This window comes from Pteropus medius, unplaced genomic scaffold (genome assembly GCF_902729225.1).
Source record: "Pteropus medius unplaced genomic scaffold, Ma_sr-lr_union100, whole genome shotgun sequence".
In the NCBI taxonomy this organism is placed as follows: domain Eukaryota; kingdom Metazoa; phylum Chordata; class Mammalia; order Chiroptera; family Pteropodidae; genus Pteropus; species Pteropus medius.
This window is the reverse complement of record NW_024350326.1, coordinates 403,370-426,214: the sequence shown is the minus strand read 5'-3', so window position 1 is coordinate 426,214 and position 22,845 is coordinate 403,370. Positions and strand designations below refer to the sequence as shown.

The window sequence follows — 22,845 nt, the reverse complement described above, 5'->3', positions numbered from 1 at the left end:
ATCTAAATTCAGAAGACAAGAGGTCCTTCTTAAGTTCTGAGGTTAGCTTCGGTTTTAGCAGCCTCTTGGTCCCCTCCCCTGCCCAGCATCCAGGACCCAGCTCCAAGTATCCCAGGCTGTAGGGAGCTAAAGCTCCCCAAATTCAAAAGAGTGCATGGATTATCTCGGGAGGTCTGCTTGCATAAAAAGGAAAAGGCTGGTTCTGTGGAATTCCAGGAAGAAGAAGATTAAGAAAATAGCCAAAGGGAGTGTCGAAGGAAGTGTCCATTGTACCTTGATCTTCAGGATGTTACTTTAATTATGTTATCTTGGGATACACAAAGGAACAAATTATGTATAAAAGGAGCATAAGAAATAAACTCTGGAGAGACAGTTGTGAGATCTGTTCTCCCTCCTGCACCCTGTCTGTCTGCTCTTTTTTCTCAGTCCCCGCTCCCCCATTCAGGGACCTGGTTTGACTTGGTCAGCTGGCTTCCGACACGAGGCCCTAACTGTCTCCCCACAGCTGTAATAGCCTGCTGAAATGTGAAAGGGTTAAAGGGTAATTAAAACCTGAAACTGGACAAAGGAAGTCTATACCTTAGGCCTAGTTTCTGGAACCCCTAACCGCATTCTGTTAATCATGAAACTTGTAACAATGAGCTCATACGCTAACTGCCAATTTTAGCCTGTGTAACCCTGCTTGCTTGCGTGGCATGAAAAATAATCAATTGTATATAAGCTGAAAATTACTGTTTAGCCATTGCCCATGGGGACACTGGCTATTGCCCATGGGAACATAGGCAATCACCCATAGGAACATAACATTCTAACAAGCTTTCTGCTTCTGTACTTCCCACTTGCACACCTGACCAGTGGTTGACAGGTAGTGAATAGGAGAAAGATGGACCTTTGTGTTTAAGACAGAATGAGGGATGGGATTTAGGGCTTAAAAACCTTGTATCTTGGCATTTCGGGGCTGCTCCTTTTGGAAGGAGCTAATAAACTGCCTCTATAATCAAAGCACTCAGGTTGAGTCTGGTTATTCCGGTCACAACACAGCCACTGCCCGCAACAACCCAGGAGTCCTGGCCCAGCACTCACGTGAGACATTGAGCTGGATGGTTATTTCCATGGTCACGAGGAACCCCAGTAAGGTTACCTGGCAAGTGACAGTGGTGCCGTGGTACCAGGGCTGTAAAATGATGGTGACCTCTGACAAGGGACCTGTTTCAGGGCTCAAGGAGATAAGGGTGTCCCATATCCAGGAGAAGTTAAGAGTCTCCCTCCAATTACAGGGTAAGTATACCCTGCCACCTTTCTTCCTGGCGTGTCTGAGGTTCAGGGAAGACTTGCTGGTCTGGGGATCCCCGACAATAAGGAAGTGACCCCAGGTCCTCTTTTGTAGCTTTTGACCTGGTTTGTTCGTATCCACTGGAAGATCCTGTTGTAGGTTGGCCCTTCCAGGAACCAGAAGATGTAGAGTAGGCCTGAGTGATTCCATCCATCCAGAGGGTAGGAGCAAGTACAGGGCACTGGGACACACAAGCCCTCCTGCACATGACAGACCCTGGTATTTGCAGCTCACATCCCGTACGCTCCTCCAGGGACACTATGGAGAGACCAACATGTAGCTCTGTGACATTTAGCTCCAGCTGCCCGCCACCCTCCTCTGCCGCAGCCCATTCACATCCCCACTGGAAGAACAGCAGTAAGAGCGGGTGACATCCTTGACACTGGAAAGCCTATTCGGAACCCCTAATACCATCCGACTATTCCTCCTCGGCAGACATCTGGCATCTATTTCTGTGCTTTGCCTCAGACCTTTCTCTTCGAAAGGAACATTCAAACCACTAAAAGGTCAGAACGAATTAAGCCCAGTTCACCACAGGGACACTTCAGAAGGGAGCTGTTCTTTTCACTTCCCCACGCAGACCACACCTCCTTGCCCCTAGAGACTGTAGTGACCTCACCTTTAGAAACAATAAGTGAAGGAAAAGACATGGTACATGCTCACCGCCATGTCTCACTTCTAGTTAGTTATCTGCTAAAAATGTATTAACTAGAGGGATTTACTGGCCGGATCACTGCCTATAGGTACGAAGTATTTTAACAATGACACATTCTGCTTCTGTACCCCTGCTTGCTTACCCACCTCTTAGTTATCAGTTAATGAATGGAGGAGATATAGTCTTTTGTGTAAAGATTAAGGATGTGGGGGATGGAATCGAGGGCTTAAAACCTTTGTGCCCCTGCGTCTCGGGGCTGCTCCTTGGCAAGGACAGCCGCCGGCTAATAAACTCTCTCTTGGATTAGAGCACTCGAGTTGGGCCTGGTTATTTCGGTCACAACAAGACCTTTCTCCTCCGTTCCGCCAGGAGAGCCAGGAATTCAGGTGCTTCTCTCACCATGCAGGACCAATCCTCCCATCTCGTGCTCATCTTCAGTCCAGGTCTGGGCACACAGGAGACTTATAAAGCACTGGCCAAGCTCCTAAACTCCTTTGAGAAGGGAGGGTCAAGGTCAGAGGCTGGGACTGAGCCTGGGCACTGTGGATGCAGCTCCTGGCTTGGGCGGGACATTTGTTGATGTCCTGGTGTCTATTTAGATGCAAGGAGGAGCCCGACTCTGCAGAGCTTCCTCGGGTTCCCCCCTAAGCTCTATCTTTGTACTGTGGTTTTCCGCTTCCAGATGGGACCTAGACAGCTGTGTTATCTGCTACTCTCATTACCCTGAATCAGTCCTCTGCTTCCCCCTCAGATCTCTCCTTTCTCAGGTATTGGAGCCGTGGAGGCTCTCGCAGCAGGTCCTGAAGATTCAGGACCTTTCCCATTTCATCCAGCCCCTCACCTCCCGAGACCCCATCTCCTCAGACCGCGAGCGCTCCCTTCTTCATCTCCCCCACCCCCAGACACAGGGCCTGGCCTGCCGAGCTGCCCCGCCGAAAACCATCTGACTTGTGGTTACACGAAGTCACAAGTTCCCTTCCGATTATTTGAGTTTCCGGGGCCGGAGAATGTGCTAAGACTCAAACAGCCAGGTGGAAGAGATGCGTGGGGCAAGGTATGGGAAAAGGGGGCAGGGCTTCCCAGCTCTTCCCCATCGAGCTCGCCATCTTCCCAGGTCTCTACTTGTTCACCAACCCGGGTGATGCCCGAAGCCTGTCCTTTTGGATTTTTATGGAACCTTCATTACTACATAGGAGTGATTCATTATATCATCGGCCCGGGGCAACTGATTCCACCGGCTCCTCTCCTCCCCAGAGGTGGGGGAGGGGCGCTGCGGGACTGAAAGTTCCAACCCTCTAATCGCAGAGATGGTTCTCCAGGCAACCAGCCTCCACCCTCACCCTCTATCCCGAAGTTGCTCGTTAACATAACAAAAGACACTTTACAGTCCTTAGCACTTAGGAAATTCCAAAGGTTTAGGGAGCTCTGTGTAGGGGGGTGCGGGGGACGGGGATAAAGAACAAATGTGTCACACTGTATTTCTTATTTTAAATCACAATATCACAAATACCTACCGCACTCGGTCTCTCTGCGGGATGAAGAAGATCTACAACACGATGTGCATACTATGCAAAGAAATAACAGGCACAATTGAAAAAACTCTCCAGAGATGCGAGATTTCATGAGATCAACGATGAAAGGGATGTTTGCAAAATGTGCCCAAACCGTGGATCTGGGAGGGTCCAGAAGACTTAAACCCGTTTCTACTCTAAGTACATCAACAGGAATAATGGCGTGATGATTCAAAACGGAACAATTGGAACATCAAAGGATTACCAAAGGTCCTTGGGGAAAATGTTGAAATCCTCAAACACTTTCGCAAACAATGATCTTAAGCAATGTTTTCTTGAGCACATCGCAGAAACCCAATAAATATTTGTCGAATGGACAAAAATATAGCCATATATATTAAATTCCTCATGTAAAAGCTTGTTATTATGTAATGGCACTCTTTTAAACCTTTTGCACGTGATAATTTAATTATTTAACCCTCCCAGCCTTATGAAACGGGAAATTGAAGTAGAGAGAGTTTAACTAACTTGTTCAAACTTGAACATCTGGCTTCAAATCCAGGCAGTCGGCTCCAGAATCTTTCCGCGGCTTTCTCTCCCTTGTTCTTCCCTCATCTGGAGGATAATAGCTCCACACTATCAAACCCGAAGGGCCAACGCCTGTGTCTGCTCCTTGCGGTTGACAGTGACCCCCCTGCCAGGCTGAGCTGGAGCCTGGAGGGCCAACCCCCGAGCCTCTCCCAGTCTTCAGAGCCTGGCGTCCTGGAGCCGCCCCCAGTACTGTCTAGTTCGTCTGCGGAGCTCAACACCCTTCGGGTTCCCCACACGTCTCATTCATTGGAGTGTGAGTCATTGAAAGGAAGAGGGGGCAGGAGACCTGGATTCTGAGGGTGAGGCTTAAATCAGGGTGAATATACAGGGAAATGTTTTTTTTTTAGAAATATGCAATGCCAGTTTCTCCTAGAGCTGTACATACGCAGGCATTTATTAGGTCGCCTGCCAACGTGGGACAACCCCAAGACCTTACTCGGTGAGATCGCAAACGCGATCCCGGCTGTACGGAATGGAAGTGCGTCCAACATGGCCGCCTCCAGTGACATAAGCCTTATGGGGGCGGCCATGTTGTGCGCCTGACGGTTCCTGAAAGAGCGAACCGCGGAGGAGCGTCCCTGTACGGCGCCATGATAACTACTGGCACGCTGCGGCTTCGAAGGTTCTCGTAAGCATGCGCACGCCGCCGCCCAACCCGGGAGCGACCGTTCCGCCTACGTTGTCAGCTGGTCGCTGCACGCCTGTCGCACGCGGGACGTCCAGGTGGTTTGCAGTGTGAGCGGCGGGGCTTCCGCGGGGGGCAGCGATGGGGGAGCGGTCTGCGGGGTGGTCGTAGTGACGGGGGTCTGTGGGCCAAGGGGGGTTTTCTCCTGGAAGCTGGAAGATGAGCTCGTTAGTTTCCAGTCGTTCTGTGGTTTCTCGGTGCGTGTCGGTGCTTTTGTCACTTACATTCCGAGTGTACTTTAAGATCGGGTTTCATGTCGTCGGCGCGTGAAACTCGCTCCTTTGGAGACAGTGAAAGAGCGTCCTCAGGTGCGTGCTACTGGGGGACATTTGGGGGACGTGATCCGCTGCTTGGGGGAGGGGGCTGTGGGAGGCGGCGATCGATGGGGAGCAGGGACTTCGGGGATCGGAGGACCTCGAGGGTCATTGTGACGCGCTCCGGCCGGGGGCAGTGACTGGGGACCTAGGGAATGGGTAGAGTGGGGAGCTCAGGGCAGTGCCTGGAAACCCGTCGGCTAGAAGCCGGGAGGTCAGTGATGGGGGCTGCTGAGGGTGCCCGCGTCGCTTCCTGGGTAGCAAGGGTTGGGGTCCCTCAGAGGTGGATGGTCGGGTCAGTGCTGGCCGCAACTTGGGTGCCTGCGGACGTGGGAAGGGTCGGTGGTTGGCAGTGGAGCGGATCGGTGATGGTTTCCTATTGGGGTGTGTTATGTTGAACCCCGGTTGCTGGGGACTCTTTTGGGTCCCGTGGAAATCACTTCCTGGGACATTTATTGGCAGTCAGGGTAGTAATGGTTTCAGGAGCCTGGCCGTGTGCATGTGTGGGAGGCATTGCATGGCCTTCTGACAGTCGCCTGGGTCACTCACTGGGGATTTCTGGAGATAAGCTGGATGGGCGGGGGTGAGGATAACTTGTTGTGGACAGGGCCAGACATGATGAGTGACTGCGGCCCCGGTGCCGTCTGCAGATTTTTCAGGCCAAGGCGAGGCCGTGTACAGTGAGTTGAAATTTTTATCTTTGTCAGAAAAGGCTGGGATGCCTCGGGCGTTATGCATGGCCACTGAAATGTCCAGCAGCTTGAATCAGACCTACCAGACATGGCCGATTCAGAGCCTCCGCTCCCCCGGGGCCGCAGGACATGGAAGTGGTGTTTCTGGAAGCTGAGGGGATAGTGTGTGCAGTTTAGAATGAGGCAGACTTGGGGCCGATTTCCTTTGCGGGCAGATCGACCTTAAGGCAAATGATGTAACAGCGCTCAGCCTCGGTTTCCTCATCCACGAAATGGGTATAATAATGGTTGTACCCTTTAGCTGATAGTGTTTGTGAAAATGAAACAGGACACCCGATACCTGACTTGCGGCTTGCTGGTTTTTATCCGCGTTTACCACGTGCCAGGCAGGTGCCTGAAGCTAATAAGCCTCGTGTCATGTAAGTTTCCCAGTGCCTGTGGTCAGTCGCTTCTTCCCGGTGCTGGAAGCTACAGCGAAAAGTAGTAGCTTCATATTCCCCTGGTTAAGGTGGCAGAGATGCCATTAAGCCTTCGTTAAGTTTAGTCCAAACTCACGGTCTTTTCTTTTTCACCGATTAATAACTAGAGTCGGGTTTTCCTGAACTTGACTTATTTCACAGTATCTAGCCCAGTGACCTTCACCTAAGGGCCCTCAGAAATATTTGTGTGGAGCAAATGTCGGATGAGTGACCACGTGGTCGTTGTCCTTCCAGGGCTTCTTGGTGTCTCCGCAGAGCCCCCGGGTCAGCTGTGACTTCGAGGCCCCGATCGGCCCTGATCCGAGCCTCCACATGCCCGCGCAGCTTTGGGCTCCTGGGAAAAGCGGAGTTGTGAGACCAAGAGTTGAAGCCCGGAGGGGACATGCCTGCAGATGTGAACTTGCCCCACGGACTCCGGGTCCCGGGTCCAGAGGAACAGGCTGGATCATGTGAGGTACGCAGAGCGGCCCCAGAGAGAGTCGTTGAACTTCTGGGCGGACCCAGGAAGCAGCAGGTTCCACGCTGTCTGTGCCCCAGACAGCCTAGCTCCTCCCGCTGAGAGCGGACCACAGGAGGCTGATGTCACCTCTCACTCACTGGCCTTCTGTGTAATAGAGAGAACAGACTGGTCGATGAAGACTGTTGGAGAAGGGGGTCAACCCTGGGACAAAGGAGAAGAAAAGGTGGCCCCTGATCCGGGTGGGAACCCTAGCCACAGACAGGAAGGTGACAGCTGCCTCCTGCTCAGTGCAGGCCAAGATCCGCCATCCACCACTGGGCCTTTGCATGTTCTCAGCTGCTTCCCACCCTTCTCCTGCTTCCCTGCTCTGCGGGGTTAGCTCGGTTCTACCCCGTCCTCGTAGTTTATCGAGCGAGAGGATGATGGCGCATGCTGAAAGACCACGTATCGTTTCCTGTTTTAAAAGACAAATCAAAATGCCAGACAACAGTGTTTCCAAATTGCCCGCAGGTATTAATATTTGATATTTGGGAACGAGAAAGCAGGATTCTTGGGGACACTCAAGATGTCCGGAAAGTCTAAGTTATTCTGTGTATTTCGTAACACTCGGTGTGTTTTAAAGTAATAGTGAGTGGCCATAGTAATAAACAGTGCATCATTGACCTGTGATAGGTTTGCATTCAAATTACAGAGATGTTCTGTTTTTTAAAAACGGTATAATAAATGCACGGCTTTTTACCATGGCGAACCAATATATTGTGAGGTTACATACTTCAGTAGTGTTTAAAAATCATCTCAACCTGACAGAAACATTTTTTAATAGAAAACATTCAAACGAAACATCAACACTATTAAAATATATATATATATATTAAAAACGGGTCTCTCCGTGTAACTTTCCCACTCACAGTGATGATTTATTCACATTGAGCTGAGTATGTCGTTACAGGGACCAGTGTCATTTGAGGATGTGACCATAGACTTCAGCAGGGAGGAGTGGCAGCAGCTGGACCCTGCCCAAAGACACCTGTACCAGGACGTGATGCTGGAGATTTGTAGCCACCTGTTCTCCGTGGGTGAGCACACCTGCCCTGGGAATCTGGATGGGCCCTGTTGAGGACTGTCCTGCCTTGTGGAACGCAGTGGGCCATCTCTGGTTTGTAATGGGTTTGTCTTCGGTTTGTCCTAAATCGTTCATTCTTTTTGAGCATCTCTGAGTATTATTTCATTCTAAGTGAAAGAAGCAAAGCTTCGTTGAATGGCCTCTGAAGCTCAAGACCACGTCCAAATCCGATGTCCTTTCTCATTAACAGGGTATCACGTTCCCAACCCAGAGGTCATTTTCAGGATGGAAAAGGAGGCCAAACTCCCACATCGGAGGTGTCAAGGTGAGAGCCTGTTACCATGGCAGACGTGGATATCATTAGGGACCATCATTCAACCTTCCACCCTGATCCATTCCCACAGTGATGGACACTTAAGTTGCTTCCTGCTCCCAGTGTCCACAACCGATGCCATTATACGGTATCTTGTAGATGTCCCTCAGGGGCCGGGACATTTCTCAGAGGTGAGTGCTCTGGAGTGGGATTGCCTGATCATTGGATAGCAGTATACTCAGTCAGACTGAAAACTACATTGCTCTTCATGTGAGCTTCACAGTCTTTGCTTCCCCGTGCTGTGCGCAAGGGTTTGCATTTACAGACTTTGCTTGCCAACACTTAGCCTTTACAAACTTCTCATTTACAGCCCGTGTTATGAGTAAAAGGGCTATTTCATGTTTTTGTTTTTGTTTTTAAGGTGAGGCAATCCTTGGTTGACCTCACAGATTGCAAGGACCCTGTCAGCTTACAATCCCTTATTTTTTTTATTTATTATACCTACAGCACCTGGTCTTCCTCGGTGGTCTCCCATCCAAGTACTGACCAGGCCCGACCCTGCTTAGCTTCCGAGATCAGATGGGATCGGGCTTGTTCAGGGTGGCATGGCCGTAGATTCATGTTTTAATTTCATTTTTTTAATAACTAAACAGTTACGGAATCTCATCATATCTGTTATCTGATGCAGTTTTCTATGTGTACATTGCCTTTGTTGTATTATTTTATACCTTTGTGTCCATGGAGTTTTCTCAAAGCTTTTTTTCCTTTTTATTTGCTCCCCGAATTCGTCGATTTTTCTTTTCTGTGTCAGATCTTCTTTCTTCTTTTTCTTCTAATTGATGTCTGCAGCTCAGGGCTCTATACTTCCCTCTGCTCAACCCTTTGTACAGGAATTGTCTTAAAGGGCCTTTCTATTCTGATTATTAGGCCTCAGGTATTTTTCTGATGATCCCCATATCAGCCCCTCCAGCCCTGAGCCGAAACTGTGTTCTTTGACCCTGTGTAGCCAGAGTCATGTGGACAGCATGGGTGACTCGCTTCCTTTATTTTGGGGAAGTCAGAAATTGGAATCATCACACAAATCTGAAATTCTTCTTACCTGATACATTTTGTCAGATCCTTCTGTCTTTCTTAGCTCTTCCAGCTTAGTCTTCTAGTTTATTATTTTAGAGATCCTACCATTTTCTCTTTTTGCATGTAAAATTCATTTGCCCCTTTTTCTTAATCTCAGTGGTATCACCATAAAGCAGCTCTGTGTTCTCGTCTTGGCCTTTTCTGTCCCTAAAGTGATTTGTGGGTTGCCTTCATGCGTGTGGTCAAGATGCTGTTGACTGATTTTATTACCATAAACATTGATATTTTGTTTTTTTTTGTTTTTTTTGTTTTTTTTGTTTTTTATCAAAGAAGACTTTAGTGCAAAATAGTTATGCAAAAATTCGGTTATTTCCTACTATGTAGGATTAACACTTTTCAGTGACATCATCATCATGGCCACATATTTCCAGTTCAAAAATGTACCTGAATAGTTTCATCACTCAGCGTCTACTTCATTGTTTTAGCATATTCTTTAATATCTACTATACAGATATATACGTGATATATATATATATATAGACAGTATACATTGTCTGTAGGATGAGTCTCTCTGCGTATGGTCTGTTGATTATTTTGTACTCTCCTTACTTAATTTTCATCATATCAGTGTTAAGCATCAGGAAGCCATTCAGGATATAAAAATTGTTGAGTTTCTGAAGACAGGCAGAAAGGAATTTTTGCTCTATTTTAGAAGGATAGTTTAAATATCTGCTGACGTAAATTCAAAGGGACAGATTGTAAGCGAATTGAGTGGGTCATAGCATGAGATGTTAAAATGGTCAGCCTTTTTGCATTCATCACGTGCATTAACTGGGAGGAGAGGGCATAGAGAGTGACCGCTTTTGAAGGTCAGAGAAAATGGTGTCACCTTAGAGGTGCAGCGACATTGGGAGGTAATTTTAACGGTACAGTGCATATAAATGCCCCATGAAGCAATTTTGAATTGGAACAAAGGAGTAGACAAAGAAAGCTTAATGGGGATAGAAAACAGAAGTATATGCTTGGATTGGAGAATTAATTGGACTTTTTTGAAGCAGTATTGTTAAGCTGTGTCGGAGAGTTAGGAATAAGGTTTTCAGCACAATTCTCAGATTTCATATTGAACATTTTGGGCAGTGATTTGAATAACTTCAAGTTCAGCAAGAGTTCTGTGATCTAAATGAAGTGAAAGTTAAAAATGTTCCAAATCTATGCCTGGGAATCCAGACTGTAAGATGCTCAGAATAAATGAAAACCAATGTTTGGGTAAAATTACTATATAAGTGAAAAATGAAACAAAGAAACAAACAAAGAGCCCAATTAAAAAATAAGTAAAGGAATTGAATAGCTACTTCTCCAAAAATGATAGAAATGGCCAGCAATCACATAAGACGCTCATCATCACTAATTAAGAAAACACAAGTCAAAACCACAGCGCGATATCACCTCACAACCCATTAGAATAGCTTGCTGTTAAAACTCAGAAAATAATGAGTGTTGACGAGGATGTGGAGACTTTGGAACCTTTGTGTACCGTTGGTGGGAATGTAAAGTGGTGCGGCCACTGTGAAAAATGTGATGGCGATTCGTCAAAGAATTAAACATAGAAATACCATATGGTCCAATTCTGTCTCTGGGTGTATATCTAAGAGAACTAAAAGTAGAGATCTTTTCATACCCACGCTCATAGGAGCACTGCTCACAATAGCCAAGAAGTGGAAGCAACCCAGTTGTCCATGGATGGACGAATGGATAAGTAAAATGTATATACCTATATCAGCCTTAAAAAGAAAGGAAATTCTGACATGTTATAATATGGATGACCCTTGAGGACATTACGATAAGTGAAATAAGCCAGTCACAAAAAGACAAACACTGCGTGATTCCACCTATATTATCACGCGTAGTCGTAGAGAAACAGGAAGTAGAAGGGTGATTGCCAGAGACTGAGGGGAGCTGTGTTTCATGGGGATGGAGTTTGTTTTGCAAGATGAAAAGGTTCTGGAGATTGGCAGCACGACAGTGTCAATGTACTTAATATACTGAACTGTAGACTTAGAAATGGTTAAGATGGTAAAAATTTTTTTGCCCCGCTTTAATTCCTCCTCCCCCGCACTTCCAACCCTGACCCATGGATGTTGCCGTTTCCCCTTAAGAACCGGATCTCTGAAGGCGGGGTGTCTCCTCCCACATGCTCGTGCGTGTGCACCTGGGGCCTCGCGCCCCCTGGGCCTGGTGCACCCTGGGTATGGTCCTTGGCTCCATCTGGGGCACGGACCCAAGACCTTCTGCATGTAAAGCAGACGTGCTAACTACTACACTATGGAGCCACCCCCAGATGGTAAATTTTATATTGTATTTTTGCCACACACACACACAAAAAAAGTTAATGATAAAGATTATTTTCATTAAAAAAAAGCAAAAGATGATTCAGGATTTTTACCAGGAGAAAGGGTCTGGAATACAGTTATTTAAGTGACTGACATACAAAAGAAACAATATATGATAGTCATATCATACTTAGTATTTAAATCTCTGGTGGGACAAAGTAGTAGTAAAATTTATCACTGGTTTTGTTTGTTTGTTTTGAGAATCTGCTGTGACTTGTGTTTTATACTAGTAAACTGGATGATCAGTGACTCCCTTTCTAGGCAAAAAAGAAAAAGAAAAAACAAATGTATGTTAGGTAGCATAAAGCTGAAAGTTATAACAAAGACAAATATAATAATTTTTTGAATGATTTCTTTCCTATAAACAGTTCTTAAGAGCAGGTCTACAGGAAGCCTGACTGTGTATTCACTCCACCGTTTTTCCTTTGTCATTGCTGCACCATCCTTTACGATATTGTTGATCTGCGTGGTTGACTGTGTATTGCATCCCCAGCCAGGTTCTACTGGGCAGAAAAGGCAAGCGGAGGGTATTGAGAAGCCGTGGTTTACCACCCTGGCCCAGAAGCAGTATATAATGTTGTATGCACATTCCATCAGCAAAAATGGTCTCAACTTTCACATTTCATTGCAAAGGAAATTGTGACCGTTACGTAGTTTGGCAGCCATGTACCTGGCCACAGGTAACTTCTGGGGAAGAAAGGTGAAACGTTCTAAGGGGCAGTTTGCTTGCTCAGTCTTCCGGTGTACCTTTCTTGGGACATACATGTATTGCTAGGCTCAAGAAAACAAATTTCAGCTTCATGGAGAGTTGAGTTTGGGCATAGGTATTCTTTCACTCCTTGGCTCTGTCAAGATTGACACTTTGACAGTGTTTTAGAGGACATATAGGGCTGATGGATTTGGTATTATTTCTAAGAAGTGGAAGGAAGCTGGGAGATTAGTTACAATTTAGATCTGAAAGCTAATGAAGATGACCTTCAAAGTAAAGCAGCCAGATATTTTTACCAGTAAAAATTGGTTTATTCGGGAATAGCAGAGAATTGCAATTCAGAACAAGCCTGCTATGGCAAAAAAACTATAGGCAAGTCCAGCAAACAAAGGAGAGGAATCTTACTCAATAAAGAAAAAGGAGGTAGTTGGGAGACGGTGCTTTGATCAAAGGTCCATCGGAGGAAAGCAAGAGTTCACGGTGGTGATGGCTTCTCATGAGCTGAATTGAGTGGGTTCCCATTGGCCGGGCTTGTTGCTAGGCAAGAAGGGAACCAACCTTCCTCCTGCTGGGGTAGTGAAGTAGATACACTTCTTGTCAGGAATGCAAAGTACGTTCCTTTCTGTTGGGGTCTGTAATTGATAGTTCTTCCTTTTGGGGTGTGTAATAGATGTCGGGTCGTAGTGTGTGAGAGTGCCTCTTTCTGGCCTTCCTACTCCATTTTAAATGAGGTTTCCTCTGTTCAGTTTCACAAAGACCTATACTGAGCTCCTTAGAGACTTAGCTATTAACAGATGTCATATAACACCCTTGTCTATTATCTTTTACCCTGTAGTCATCCCACTAGGTCTGGGTATCTAGACCGCCTACGTAAGTGGAGCCAAGTTACCTTCATTCAAATATGATTTTCCCCACGGATGAGCAAAGTGGTTTGGACCGATTATTCAGCCATTCTGTGCCTCTTTTTCTTCATATATAAAACAAGGATAATAAGTGCAGTTACCTCATAGGTTGTGAGGGTTAAATGAGTTTATGTGTGCATCACATATAACATTGCCTGGCAAATGCTAAGTGCTATATAGATAAGTGCCTGACATTTATTAAGGGCTGTGCGACTGTTTCCCCTCACCGCCAACACCACCTCTGTTACATACTCAACTACTTCCTGTGTCAATCTCAGTCAGCTCCGTATGATTTGTCCTCTATCCTTCTCTAGCTATTCATCATGTCTATTTCATCTTTTTCTCCTTTTAGAAGAGGAGTTTGGGCTTGAAACCCAACAACAAGAAATTTCTGAAATAATTGCATTTCATAATGATGTGACGGGCAAAATCACAAGAGATGGTTCTTGGTGTTCCATTTTAGAAGAACTATGGAAAGATGCCGACTGTACAGAGAGAGATCAGCACAATCAAAATAAACCTTCATGTCAAAGGGCTTTCCTCAACAAGAAAAAATTGAATACAGAGAAAGATTGTGAGTATAAGGACCCTGGGGAAATCGTTCATATGAAGCCCCACCTTCTTTCTTCACAAAAAAGTCCTCATAAACATTGTTCGTTTGCAAAAAGTTTGAAGCCTAACTTAGGAGTAAATCGTCAAAATCAAAGCAATACCACGAAACACCCCGATGAGATTGTTGAATCTGGTCAGCCGTTCATCCATATCTCTTCCAATGCTAGCTGCAAGAATGTCCATACAGGAGAGAACTTCTATGAAGGTAATCAATGTACAAAGGTCTTCAGCCATAAACAGTCACTCGCACAACATCAAACTCATACTCAGGAGAAACCAGATAAATGTACCGAATGTGGGAGGGACTTCACCCAGAAATCACACCTTCTTAGGCAACAGAGATTCCATAGTGTAGAAAACTTCCAGGAATGCAGCAAATGCGGAAAAGCCTCCACCCCACCACCAAAATTCGATGTACATCTGATAGATCATTCAGGTAACATACCTTATATATGTAAGGAATGTGGAAAAGTCTTCGTTCAGAGGTCACAATTGCTTACACACCAGAAAACACACACTAGAAAGAAGCTCCATAAATGCCATGAATGTGGAAAAGCCTTTTTCCAGATGCTTTCTCTCTTCAGGCATCAAAGAACTCATACTAGAGAAAAACTCTACAAATGCAGTGAATGCGGGAAAGGCTTCTCCCAGAATTCGACCCTCATTATACATCAGAAAATTCATACCGGTGAGCGACAGTACGTATGCAACGAATGTGGAAAGGCCTTCACCCAAAAGTCGACGCTCAGCTTGCACCAGAGAATCCACTCAGGGGAGAAGTCTTATGTGTGTATTAAATGTGGGCAGGCCTTCATCCAGAAGGCACACCTGATTGTGCATCAAAGAAGTCACACAGGAGAGAAGCCTTATCGGTGCCGCAGCTGTGGAAAATCATTCATTTCCAAATCACAACTCGATATACATCATCGAATTCATACTGGAGAGAAACCTTATGAATGTAGTGACTGTGGAAAAACCTTCACCCAAAAGTCACACCTCAACATACACCAGAAAATTCATACTGGAGAAAGACACCACATATGCCGTGAATGTGGGAAAGCCTTCAACCAGAAGTCAATACTCAGCATGCATCAGAGAATTCACACTGGAGAGAAGCCTTACAAATGCAGTGACTGTGGGAAAGCCTTCACTTCCAAGTCCCAATTCACAGAGCATCAGCGGATTCATACTGGAGAGAAACCCTATGTATGCACTGAATGTGGGAAGGCTTTCAACGGTAGGTCAAATTTCCACAAACATCAGATGACTCACACTAGAGAGAGAACTTTTGCCTGTTACACATGTGGGAATGCCTTCATCCAGAAATCAGAGTTGATGATACATCAGAGAACTCACATTGGAGGGAAATCTTATGAATGCTGTGACTGCGGGAAATCCTTCAGTAAGAAACCACAACTCAAAGTGCATCAACGAATTCACACAGGAGAGAGACCCTATGTTTGTTCTAAATGTGGGAAGGCCTTCAACAACAGATCAAATTTTAACAAACACCAAACAACTCATACCAAAGACAAATCTTTAAAAAGCAGTTATTCTCAGAAAGGCTTTACCTAGAAATCAATACTTACTATGCATTTACATTTCCATAAATCGAAGTCTCTGAATTTCTTGAAAAAGTCTCATAAGTTATTTAATTGTATGTTAAAATTTCATGCTTCAGAAAAACTGTAGAAAAGTATTGCATATCCCAAAGTTTCACACTTTATGTGAGGGAAATTACTCAGAAAAGAAACAAGAATGGAACCGTCCATATTTGTACTACTTTCATTAAGGATTATAAAATTCATCTGGGCAAGAAACCCTGGTAAAAGTACTGAGAAAAGTGTTTCTATAGAAAGTGGTTCAAAACAGATTGTTACCAGATTTATGGGCAAGTTTATAGGAAATTATATTGATAACCCTGTTTAATGTGGAATATCAATGTTTTTAAAGTGCCAGCAAACTGAATGACTGCAAAATATTATGATATTTATATATGTACGTATATATGGTCAGATTAACATATATACATATACACGCAAACCCTCAGTTCTGTAGAGTTTGCCACAGAATCCACTGCATAATAGGAGGCATGGATAGATTACTTTTTAAAAGAATAATCTAATTGTATTTATCAGATTTATTCGCTATTGATATTGATATCCTGAGAATGCAGTCAATAATTAATCGTTTATGTACATAGACACATGAATGTATGTTTTTGGTAAATACATAAATGTGACTCTATAGTATATACTATACTGGTCTTCATAGTATAGTTTTTCTCTTCGTTCATGATTAGCTTAGCTCTACCCTCTTTTTCTTTCCACCTCCACCATCTATGGCGAGCCTCTCCATAAATAATCAGTGTCAACCTTTTAGTTACTATGGATTCTTTCATATTTTTATGCAGGCTCCTAATCCTATACACCAAGAGTCAGCAGACTGTGGCCCTTGGCCAAATCTGGTCAGCCACCTGTTTCATTTTGTTTTTAATAAAGTTTTATTGGAACATTTATATTCATTTGTTTATGTATTGTCTGTGGCTGGTTTGGGGCTCCAATGGCAGAGTTGAGTGATTGTGGCAAAGACCATGTGGCCTGCAAGCCAAAACTACTCTCTGGCTTTTTGCAGAAGACCATGTGGCCTGCAAGCCAAAACTACTCTGGCTTTTTGCCAACAACTGTTATCCACACATACTCTTTACTATGCTCATAATCATACACCTGGGTAAAAACTCCTTCCTCTTTGTTTTGTAAATATAGAATCATCGTACATTGTGCACCTTGTTCTCATGCTACGATACAGCTGTTCGACGGCTGCATGGTATATGCACGTGCTGCAATTTATTCAGCCCTCCTTTCATGTTTTTTATTCATTCTTTTCCCCACTTTTTTTTTTTTTTTTTTTTTTTTTGCTACAAGAAGCAGACTGATATAATCTTTAAGTGGACAGGACCAGGAGTCAGTTTCCCGTATTTGATTCTATGCCATTTGGGCAAGTTATTTAACTCATCTGTCCTGGTTTTCAAAAGGAAGATTATAATAGTGCCTACTCCCATGAATTCGCATGAGAAGTAAAAGTATGTTAAGCACTTGGAACAGCGTGAAGAGAATCAGTGCTTGGTGAATATGAGTGGGACCCCGAATGAATGGAAATGAAAGGATGGGGATTAGGGCTGGCAGAGAAGAAACAAGTAAAATAAACTCTCCTTTAATAAGAAACCGGGTGGGAGGGCTGCCCTGCAACCCTAGTCTCTAGGATTTCAGTCCAGCCTCCAGATACCCATCAACTCAGCACTGGGCGCTCCCGAGGCTGGCGAGTTGATGTCCACGATGAGGCTGGTGTAGAGGGGCTGCAGCCCCTTGGAGAGCAGGGGCTCCACCATCACCATTACCATCACCACTGTCACCAGCAGCGTCTTAATTATAAGTGTCACTACCAGAATCATCACCTTCGAAACCAATCATCACCATCATTATCATCATAATCACCCATCGTCATCATATCACTTATTGAGCACCTACTATGTGCCAGGTATTGGCCTCACTGCTTTACATTCATTAAATTAATTTTTCCCACAACCCAGTGATGGAGGTGTTGTTATCATCCCTGTCTCATGAATGAGAAAACCATGGCACAGAGGATAAGCTGTTCTCGAACTTATACATAGTTACTCTGAGTAACAGTGTTGGATGGATGGATGGATGGATGGATGGATGGATGGATGGATGGATGGATGGATTAGTGACTGTTCCAACACTCAGACCACACAGAGGGGCTAGGCCGAGATTCAAAGAAGCATCTAACTGACCCCAAACTCCTTTAATTTACCCCTTAGCTTTATCGCCCCCAGTCACAGACAGGCCCAGACTCAGTGAGACTGTCCTTCAGGGTCATTTGAGCTGACCCTAGATCAGCCAGTCTAGCACACGCCTATAGCCCTTGACTCTAATCCCCTCCAACTCCAGTTCTTCTTGACTCATAAATCCAGCCCTCCGGATACTCTCTGGCCAGACACTCTCAGCTCAGAGAGTGATAACTTCACCCAAGACTGTCCGAGACCATGCTCGGAGCCCTGTGCCCTCTTGCCCTTGCCCTTCCCCATGGCTGCCACACCTGGTTCGCCACATAGACAGCATAGTGCAGTTGCCAGCGCTGCAGGAAGGGATGCAGGGGAAAGAGCAGGTGCTGCAGAGTTGGGCTTGTCCAGAGCAGGGCACCGCTGCTGCTGCGTGGTGCCGTGTCCAGCGGTCAGGTGGCTGGGATTGGCCTCCCAGCTCCACAGTGGCTTCTTTTCCACCCCCTGCTCCATCGTCAGGTTCTTTGGGATCATCTAAAGGGGCCACCCGAGAGAAGTAGAGGCCAGAGACAATCTGGGACCTACCTCAGAAACTCCATGACCCAGCTGTACTGGGTCGAATCATGACACCTCCCCCACCCCAATTCGTGTCCGCCCAGCACTTCGAAATGAACCTTATTTGAAAATAGAGTCTTTGCAGACGTAATAGGTTACAATGCAGTCTTACTGGATTAGAGTGGGCCTAAAACCAATGACCGCTGTTCTAAAAAGAAGGCCATGTGACGCCCCAGAGAGAAAGCGCCCACAGGGGCATAAAGTGAAGTGATGTGCCAACAAGCCAAGAACGCCGAGGGTTGCTGGCAACCACCAGATACCAGGAGACAGGCATAGGGTGGTTTCTCCCTCAGAACGTCCAGGAGGGACCAACTCTGCCCACACCTTAATTTTGGCCTTCTGGCCTCCGTGAAAGGATTTCTATTGTCTTAAACCACCCAACTCGTGGTACTTTATCAAGGCAGCTCTGGGAACTCAAACACCAGCACGAAGGGCTCCGAGCAGCCCCAGGTGACTCAAAAATGCTGTCCTCCTGGTTTCCCCTCCACCTCTGATTCTGCCTGCGTCTCTCCTCTGGCTCCCATTTTGTTTCTTCCCTCCCCTTCCGCCCCCACCCCACCCCGCCCCCAGCCGAACTCATCACCTCCTGGCACTTTTCTTCCGATGGACCCCAAGTCCTGCCTCTGCCTCCTGAGCACCAGTCCTAACCTGCCTCCCACAGGTCTCCTCCTGGATGGTTCTCAGGCCACCCACTCTCCCTACATCTCGGAATACCCTCCTGCTCAGTTCCCACTGTCACTGAGGGGTCCGCTGTCCCCGCTCACCTCTGGCTGTGCCTCCTTTCCTTCTGCGGCAGACTATATTTTTTGTAAAAATGCCCGCAGTGTCTTATCCAACAGGCCCTTCTTACAAGGTGACTATGACACTCCTCCTGTGGAGAGTTGAGCCTGTGTTCCCGCCCCATAAAATCGGGTAGATCTTTATGGCTGTTTCAGTGAATGGAGTGTGGCAGAAGTGATACTAAGTGGCTCTTGAGGCTCCATCAGAAAAGGCCACTCGGCTTCTACGTTGAAGCCGTCAGCTGCCACGTAAGCTCTAGGCCACCATGCTGTGAAGAAGCCCAAACTAGTCCACTGCAGAGACATCACAGAGAGGCCTTGAGGTCACAGGAGATGGAGGTGCCTGGCCAGCTCCTGCCACATCTCATTGCAACTGCTTGAAAAACCTGGACCACTGCCCAGCTGAGCCCTTCCTCGAATTCCTGACCCACATAAACTCTGAGAGTTAACGACTGTTTAAAGACATTCAATTTAGGGGTGATGTGTAATGATGCAGCAATAGGTAATGGGCACTGTCTCCATCGCCACCAGCCACCAGGTCCGTTGCCTCCTGCTTCGATTCTGGCCCCTCCACGGGGCTTCCCACCAACTCTTCAAAGCCGAGGGGCTGGACGCATCGGAGGCCCCTACAAGCTTACTGATGCAGGGCGAGGTGATGGGGCAGCTGCCGAATCATCCTCACTGACATCCTCCTCACTGACATCCACAGGCTGGATCTGGCTGACGCTGGAGCGCACGGCCTGCTGGGGATCCCTGGGGAGGAGACCTGGGCCGCGGAAGGCAGCTCGTCTTCCACCTCAGGACGTGAAGCCACGGTGGTACTAGTTTTGGTAGAGGAATAACCCCACAAGCAGTTGTACCCCCAGAAATAACAACAGGAGCCCCCTCTGCTGTTCCATTCTGGGAGAAAAACCAGAAGGTTACTCCTCCCATTTTACAAGCCTCTCATTTTGCCCATCCCCCGCCCCCGGGGCTCTCTTCCATGGCTTTGCACACACACAGGGGAGAGCTCCCTTTTCCAGACTGCCTCCTCCTTGTGCTGGGACAGGAAAGGCTGCTGTTATCAAAAGCGTGGTTTGTCCCCTGGAGAGCTCAGTAAAAACAAGGCCCTTCTGACTCCACAGGAAACGTGACAGAGGCATTTTAGTATCCGAGGGTTTTGTAGATTTCACAAATGATTTTTTTCCTTATTCCTCATTTTGTAATTCATATTGCAATGATAAGGATTGTGACGTAAGACAGAGCTACCGTATTTCGGGCTCTTGGAAAAAATTATGACCAATGATCTTTCTAAAAAAAGAATTTGGCAGCAAGAATCATGTCACCAGGTGCGGAAGCATAAGGATGTATTCTTGTTAACTCCTAAACTTACCTTTGCCTTGTGTCATTTACACACACACACACACACACACACACACATAGACTACTTCACAACCGTTGAACCAAATACAATAAAATCAACCTATATTTTTTTTGTTTCCCAAAGTTACATAAGATGTCAAGAAAAAAAATCTGATGTCCTAAACTAGCAGCAAATCTCACGCGTGTTTCGAGACTTGAGTCAGCAGAGCATACATCCACGTTTTCCAAGTGATGTGGTAGTTTCGTTTCATATTTTCATTTGTAGAAAGCAAGCTGCCTGGCTGCCGTGGATGTGCTTATCCATCCTGTAGGAGCCCACCTGGTCCAGAAGGTCCCGGCGGGTCTCCTTTCCTCCCTGGCAGGTCCCAGCTCTGTTTTCTGAGTCAGGCTGAGGGAATCAGTGGTCAGAGGGTGGGATGCCTAGTGCTCTCTCTGCCCAGGTTTATCAGGCCCCACTTTTCAATGAAAAGGGAGAGGCCGAGGCAGAGGGGACCTTTGGCTGACTTACGTCACATACTATGTTCTCTCCAAGGCCACACTTTCCAGGAAAGACACTGCAGACAGGGAAGGCGTGGAAACCGAACCACCCGGAAGCCCCTCCTCCCACCTAAGCCCCTCCTCCCACCTAAGCTCCACCATTAGAAATCTGTTTCTTCTTTCAGAATGAAACCAACTTTTTCCATCAGGAGGTCTTTCTGGTTGGATCTGTTAGGCTCAGAAATACTTGCCCCAGATCAGGTTGTGCTTTCGCTCTAAGGCGGTTCCTAAACTTCCAGACGTCGAGGTCTGAAATGTCTTTTGAGGCAGAGAACCTGTTTCATCTAACGAGGCAGAGGGCTTCCGGGTGTGGTACATACACAACACGCCCTGCACCGCGCTGTGTATTTCTCTTCTACCCGCTTGGCTCGTGTTGGGATGTTCTGGATTCAGAATGGCCAAAGCATTAGTAAAAGCTTGTGGGTGTGTGTGTGTGTGTGTGTGTGTGTGTGTGTGTGTGTGTGTGTGTGTGTGTGTGTGTTTTCACTGGAAGGTTTTCAAGGACAAATTGTTCAAGTTACACTGAATAAAATGTCCAAGTAAAAATTAACGATCTCTGTTAGACTCGGTGTGCATTATTCTCTACCTGGTTATCTCTTTCTTGTCTATGATGATACTCTTCATTATTGACGATGCTTTTTGACTCAAAATCTGCTTTGTTCGGTGGTTAATGTAAAATGTTTGCAGTGCCCACGAGAAACTTCCGCCCAATGGTGCCAGCTGGTTGAGGAACACGGCCACTAAGGACAAGGGGAACAGGTTGAGGTCTCTGCACTGCCGATGACTGCTACCTCAAGTAACTGACGTAGGACAGACACTGCCCACGTAGGACACCTGCCCACCCCCAGCCCCGCACACTTTACCGCACTAAGTGCCAAGCACTAGCCTTAATCCTTTACATACATTAACTCATTGAATTCTCCCAACGATTGCTATTACCATCCCTAATGACGGTGAGGAGGACACAGAAAGGTTTAAGCCACTTACTCAAGGTCACACAACTAAGCAAGTGGTGCTTAGTCACCTGGGCAGGTCGGCTTTCACATCCTCTTTTCTTCACTGACACCCAGCTCGAAGTTAACCTTTTTACCAAGTTCTCCCTCAAAAGTATGCGAGTGGTGTTGAGATCTGCTTAAATATTTAGCTAAAGAAACTTTCAAAGCGGGAGACTAAAACCGACACAGAAATAAGTGAATTTGCAAACTAGTTTTGGGGGAGAAAACCAAAGCACAGCAGACTACCGCGCAGGCCGGGCTTTCTCAGCCTTGGCACTGTTGTTTGGGGCTGAATAACTTTGTTATGACAGGCCACGATGGGCGGTGCTTGGGGCCATATCTGGCCTCCACCTACCACATACCACCCCACAGCCTTCTCCTTGTTACCCAGCTGTTGCAAGCAAAAATGTCCCCAGCCATTGCTAAATGTTCTCTGGGGAACAGAATCAACCCCAGCTGGGAAGTGACTTAGACTATGTATAGGTTGACTGAGGTTTCGAAATCCCCACATCACAGCCTGCTTTAAAAGAAAATTTATGGCTGCCCCAGAAAAGGAAGCCAGCTGTGATTTTGAGAATTAAATGAGATGAAAATAATGAAAGTTTACTGTTTGGTCCATAAATCATTTATCTTCACGAACACTCTGCCTAGCAGGTACTATTATCGTCATTCCCCACTTTACAGAAGATTTTATGATGGTGCGTGGGCAGTGCAGGGTACAGTGTCTGGCACAGGCTATCGCCCCCACACCCCGCCATGTCCTGGTTAGCAGCCCGTGACATCTAGTATCTTGCGTCCAGCTTTATCACCAGAACAGGCCTGAAATGCCTGTGTCTCACAGAGCAGGGGCTGGTGCAAAGGAAGCCTCACGAAATGGTTAACAAATGAATGAGCCTGAAGACCAGGGTTTAACCCTTGCAACAGATTTGGACACTCGAATGTCCCCCACCCCTGTCACCCTCCACTCTAAAT

At 46.4% G+C, this 22,845-nt stretch overlaps 1 protein-coding gene, 1 long non-coding RNA gene, 1 other non-coding gene and 1 pseudogene across 8 annotated transcripts; 1 reads left to right on the top strand and 3 right to left on the bottom strand.

Moving 5' to 3' along the window:
• Positions 1-901: 901 nt before the first annotated feature.
• LOC120584000 (uncharacterized) lies at positions 902-4,533 on the bottom strand. The gene is made up of 3 exons (XR_005647913.1): positions 4,028-4,533; positions 3,503-3,553; positions 902-1,591 (listed from the first exon to the last, which is right to left on the bottom strand). It is a non-coding gene; the product is annotated as an uncharacterized LOC120584000 (long non-coding RNA).
• Positions 4,534-4,671: 138 nt separating this feature from the next.
• ZNF175 (zinc finger protein 175) lies at positions 4,672-16,301 on the top strand. 6 transcript variants are annotated; one of them, XM_039839498.1, is made up of 5 exons: positions 4,672-4,825; positions 6,495-6,714; positions 7,670-7,796; positions 8,034-8,108; positions 13,105-13,517. In XM_039839498.1, the coding sequence occupies exons 2-5, from the start codon at positions 6,643-6,645 to the stop codon at positions 13,128-13,130; spliced, it is 300 nt and encodes a 99-aa protein (XP_039695432.1). In that variant the 5' UTR covers positions 4,672-4,825; positions 6,495-6,642; the 3' UTR covers positions 13,131-13,517. The 6 variants fall into 6 exon arrangements, with proteins under 6 accessions (XP_039695432.1, XP_039695431.1, XP_039695426.1 ...); XM_039839497.1 differs by lacking the exon at positions 13,105-13,517 and adding an exon at positions 13,635-16,301 and having other exon boundaries at positions 4,674-4,825; XM_039839492.1 differs by lacking the exon at positions 13,105-13,517 and adding an exon at positions 13,524-16,301 and having other exon boundaries at positions 4,675-4,825.
• LOC120584040 (5S ribosomal RNA) lies at positions 8,595-8,713 on the bottom strand. The gene has a single exon (XR_005647937.1). It is a non-coding gene; the product is annotated as a 5S ribosomal RNA (ribosomal RNA).
• A 1,299-nt stretch (positions 16,302-17,600) lies between the features above and the next one.
• Positions 17,601-19,925, bottom strand: LOC120583997 (beta-1,4-galactosyltransferase 3-like; annotated as a pseudogene).
• Between the last annotated feature and the right edge of the window lie 2,920 nt (positions 19,926-22,845).

Coding starts and splice junctions, on each gene's coding strand:
- ZNF175 (XM_039839492.1), top strand. CDS start 6,643: ATGCCTGCAGATGTGAACTTGCCCCACGGACTCCGGGTCCCGGGTCCA. Junction 7,797..8,033: donor TAGCCACCTGTTCTCCGTGG/GTGAGCACACCT, acceptor TCTCATTAACAG/GGTATCACGTTCCCAACCCA. Junction 8,109..13,523: donor CCCACATCGGAGGTGTCAAG/GTGAGAGCCTGT, acceptor TTCTCCTTTTAG/AAGAGGAGTTTGGGCTTGAA.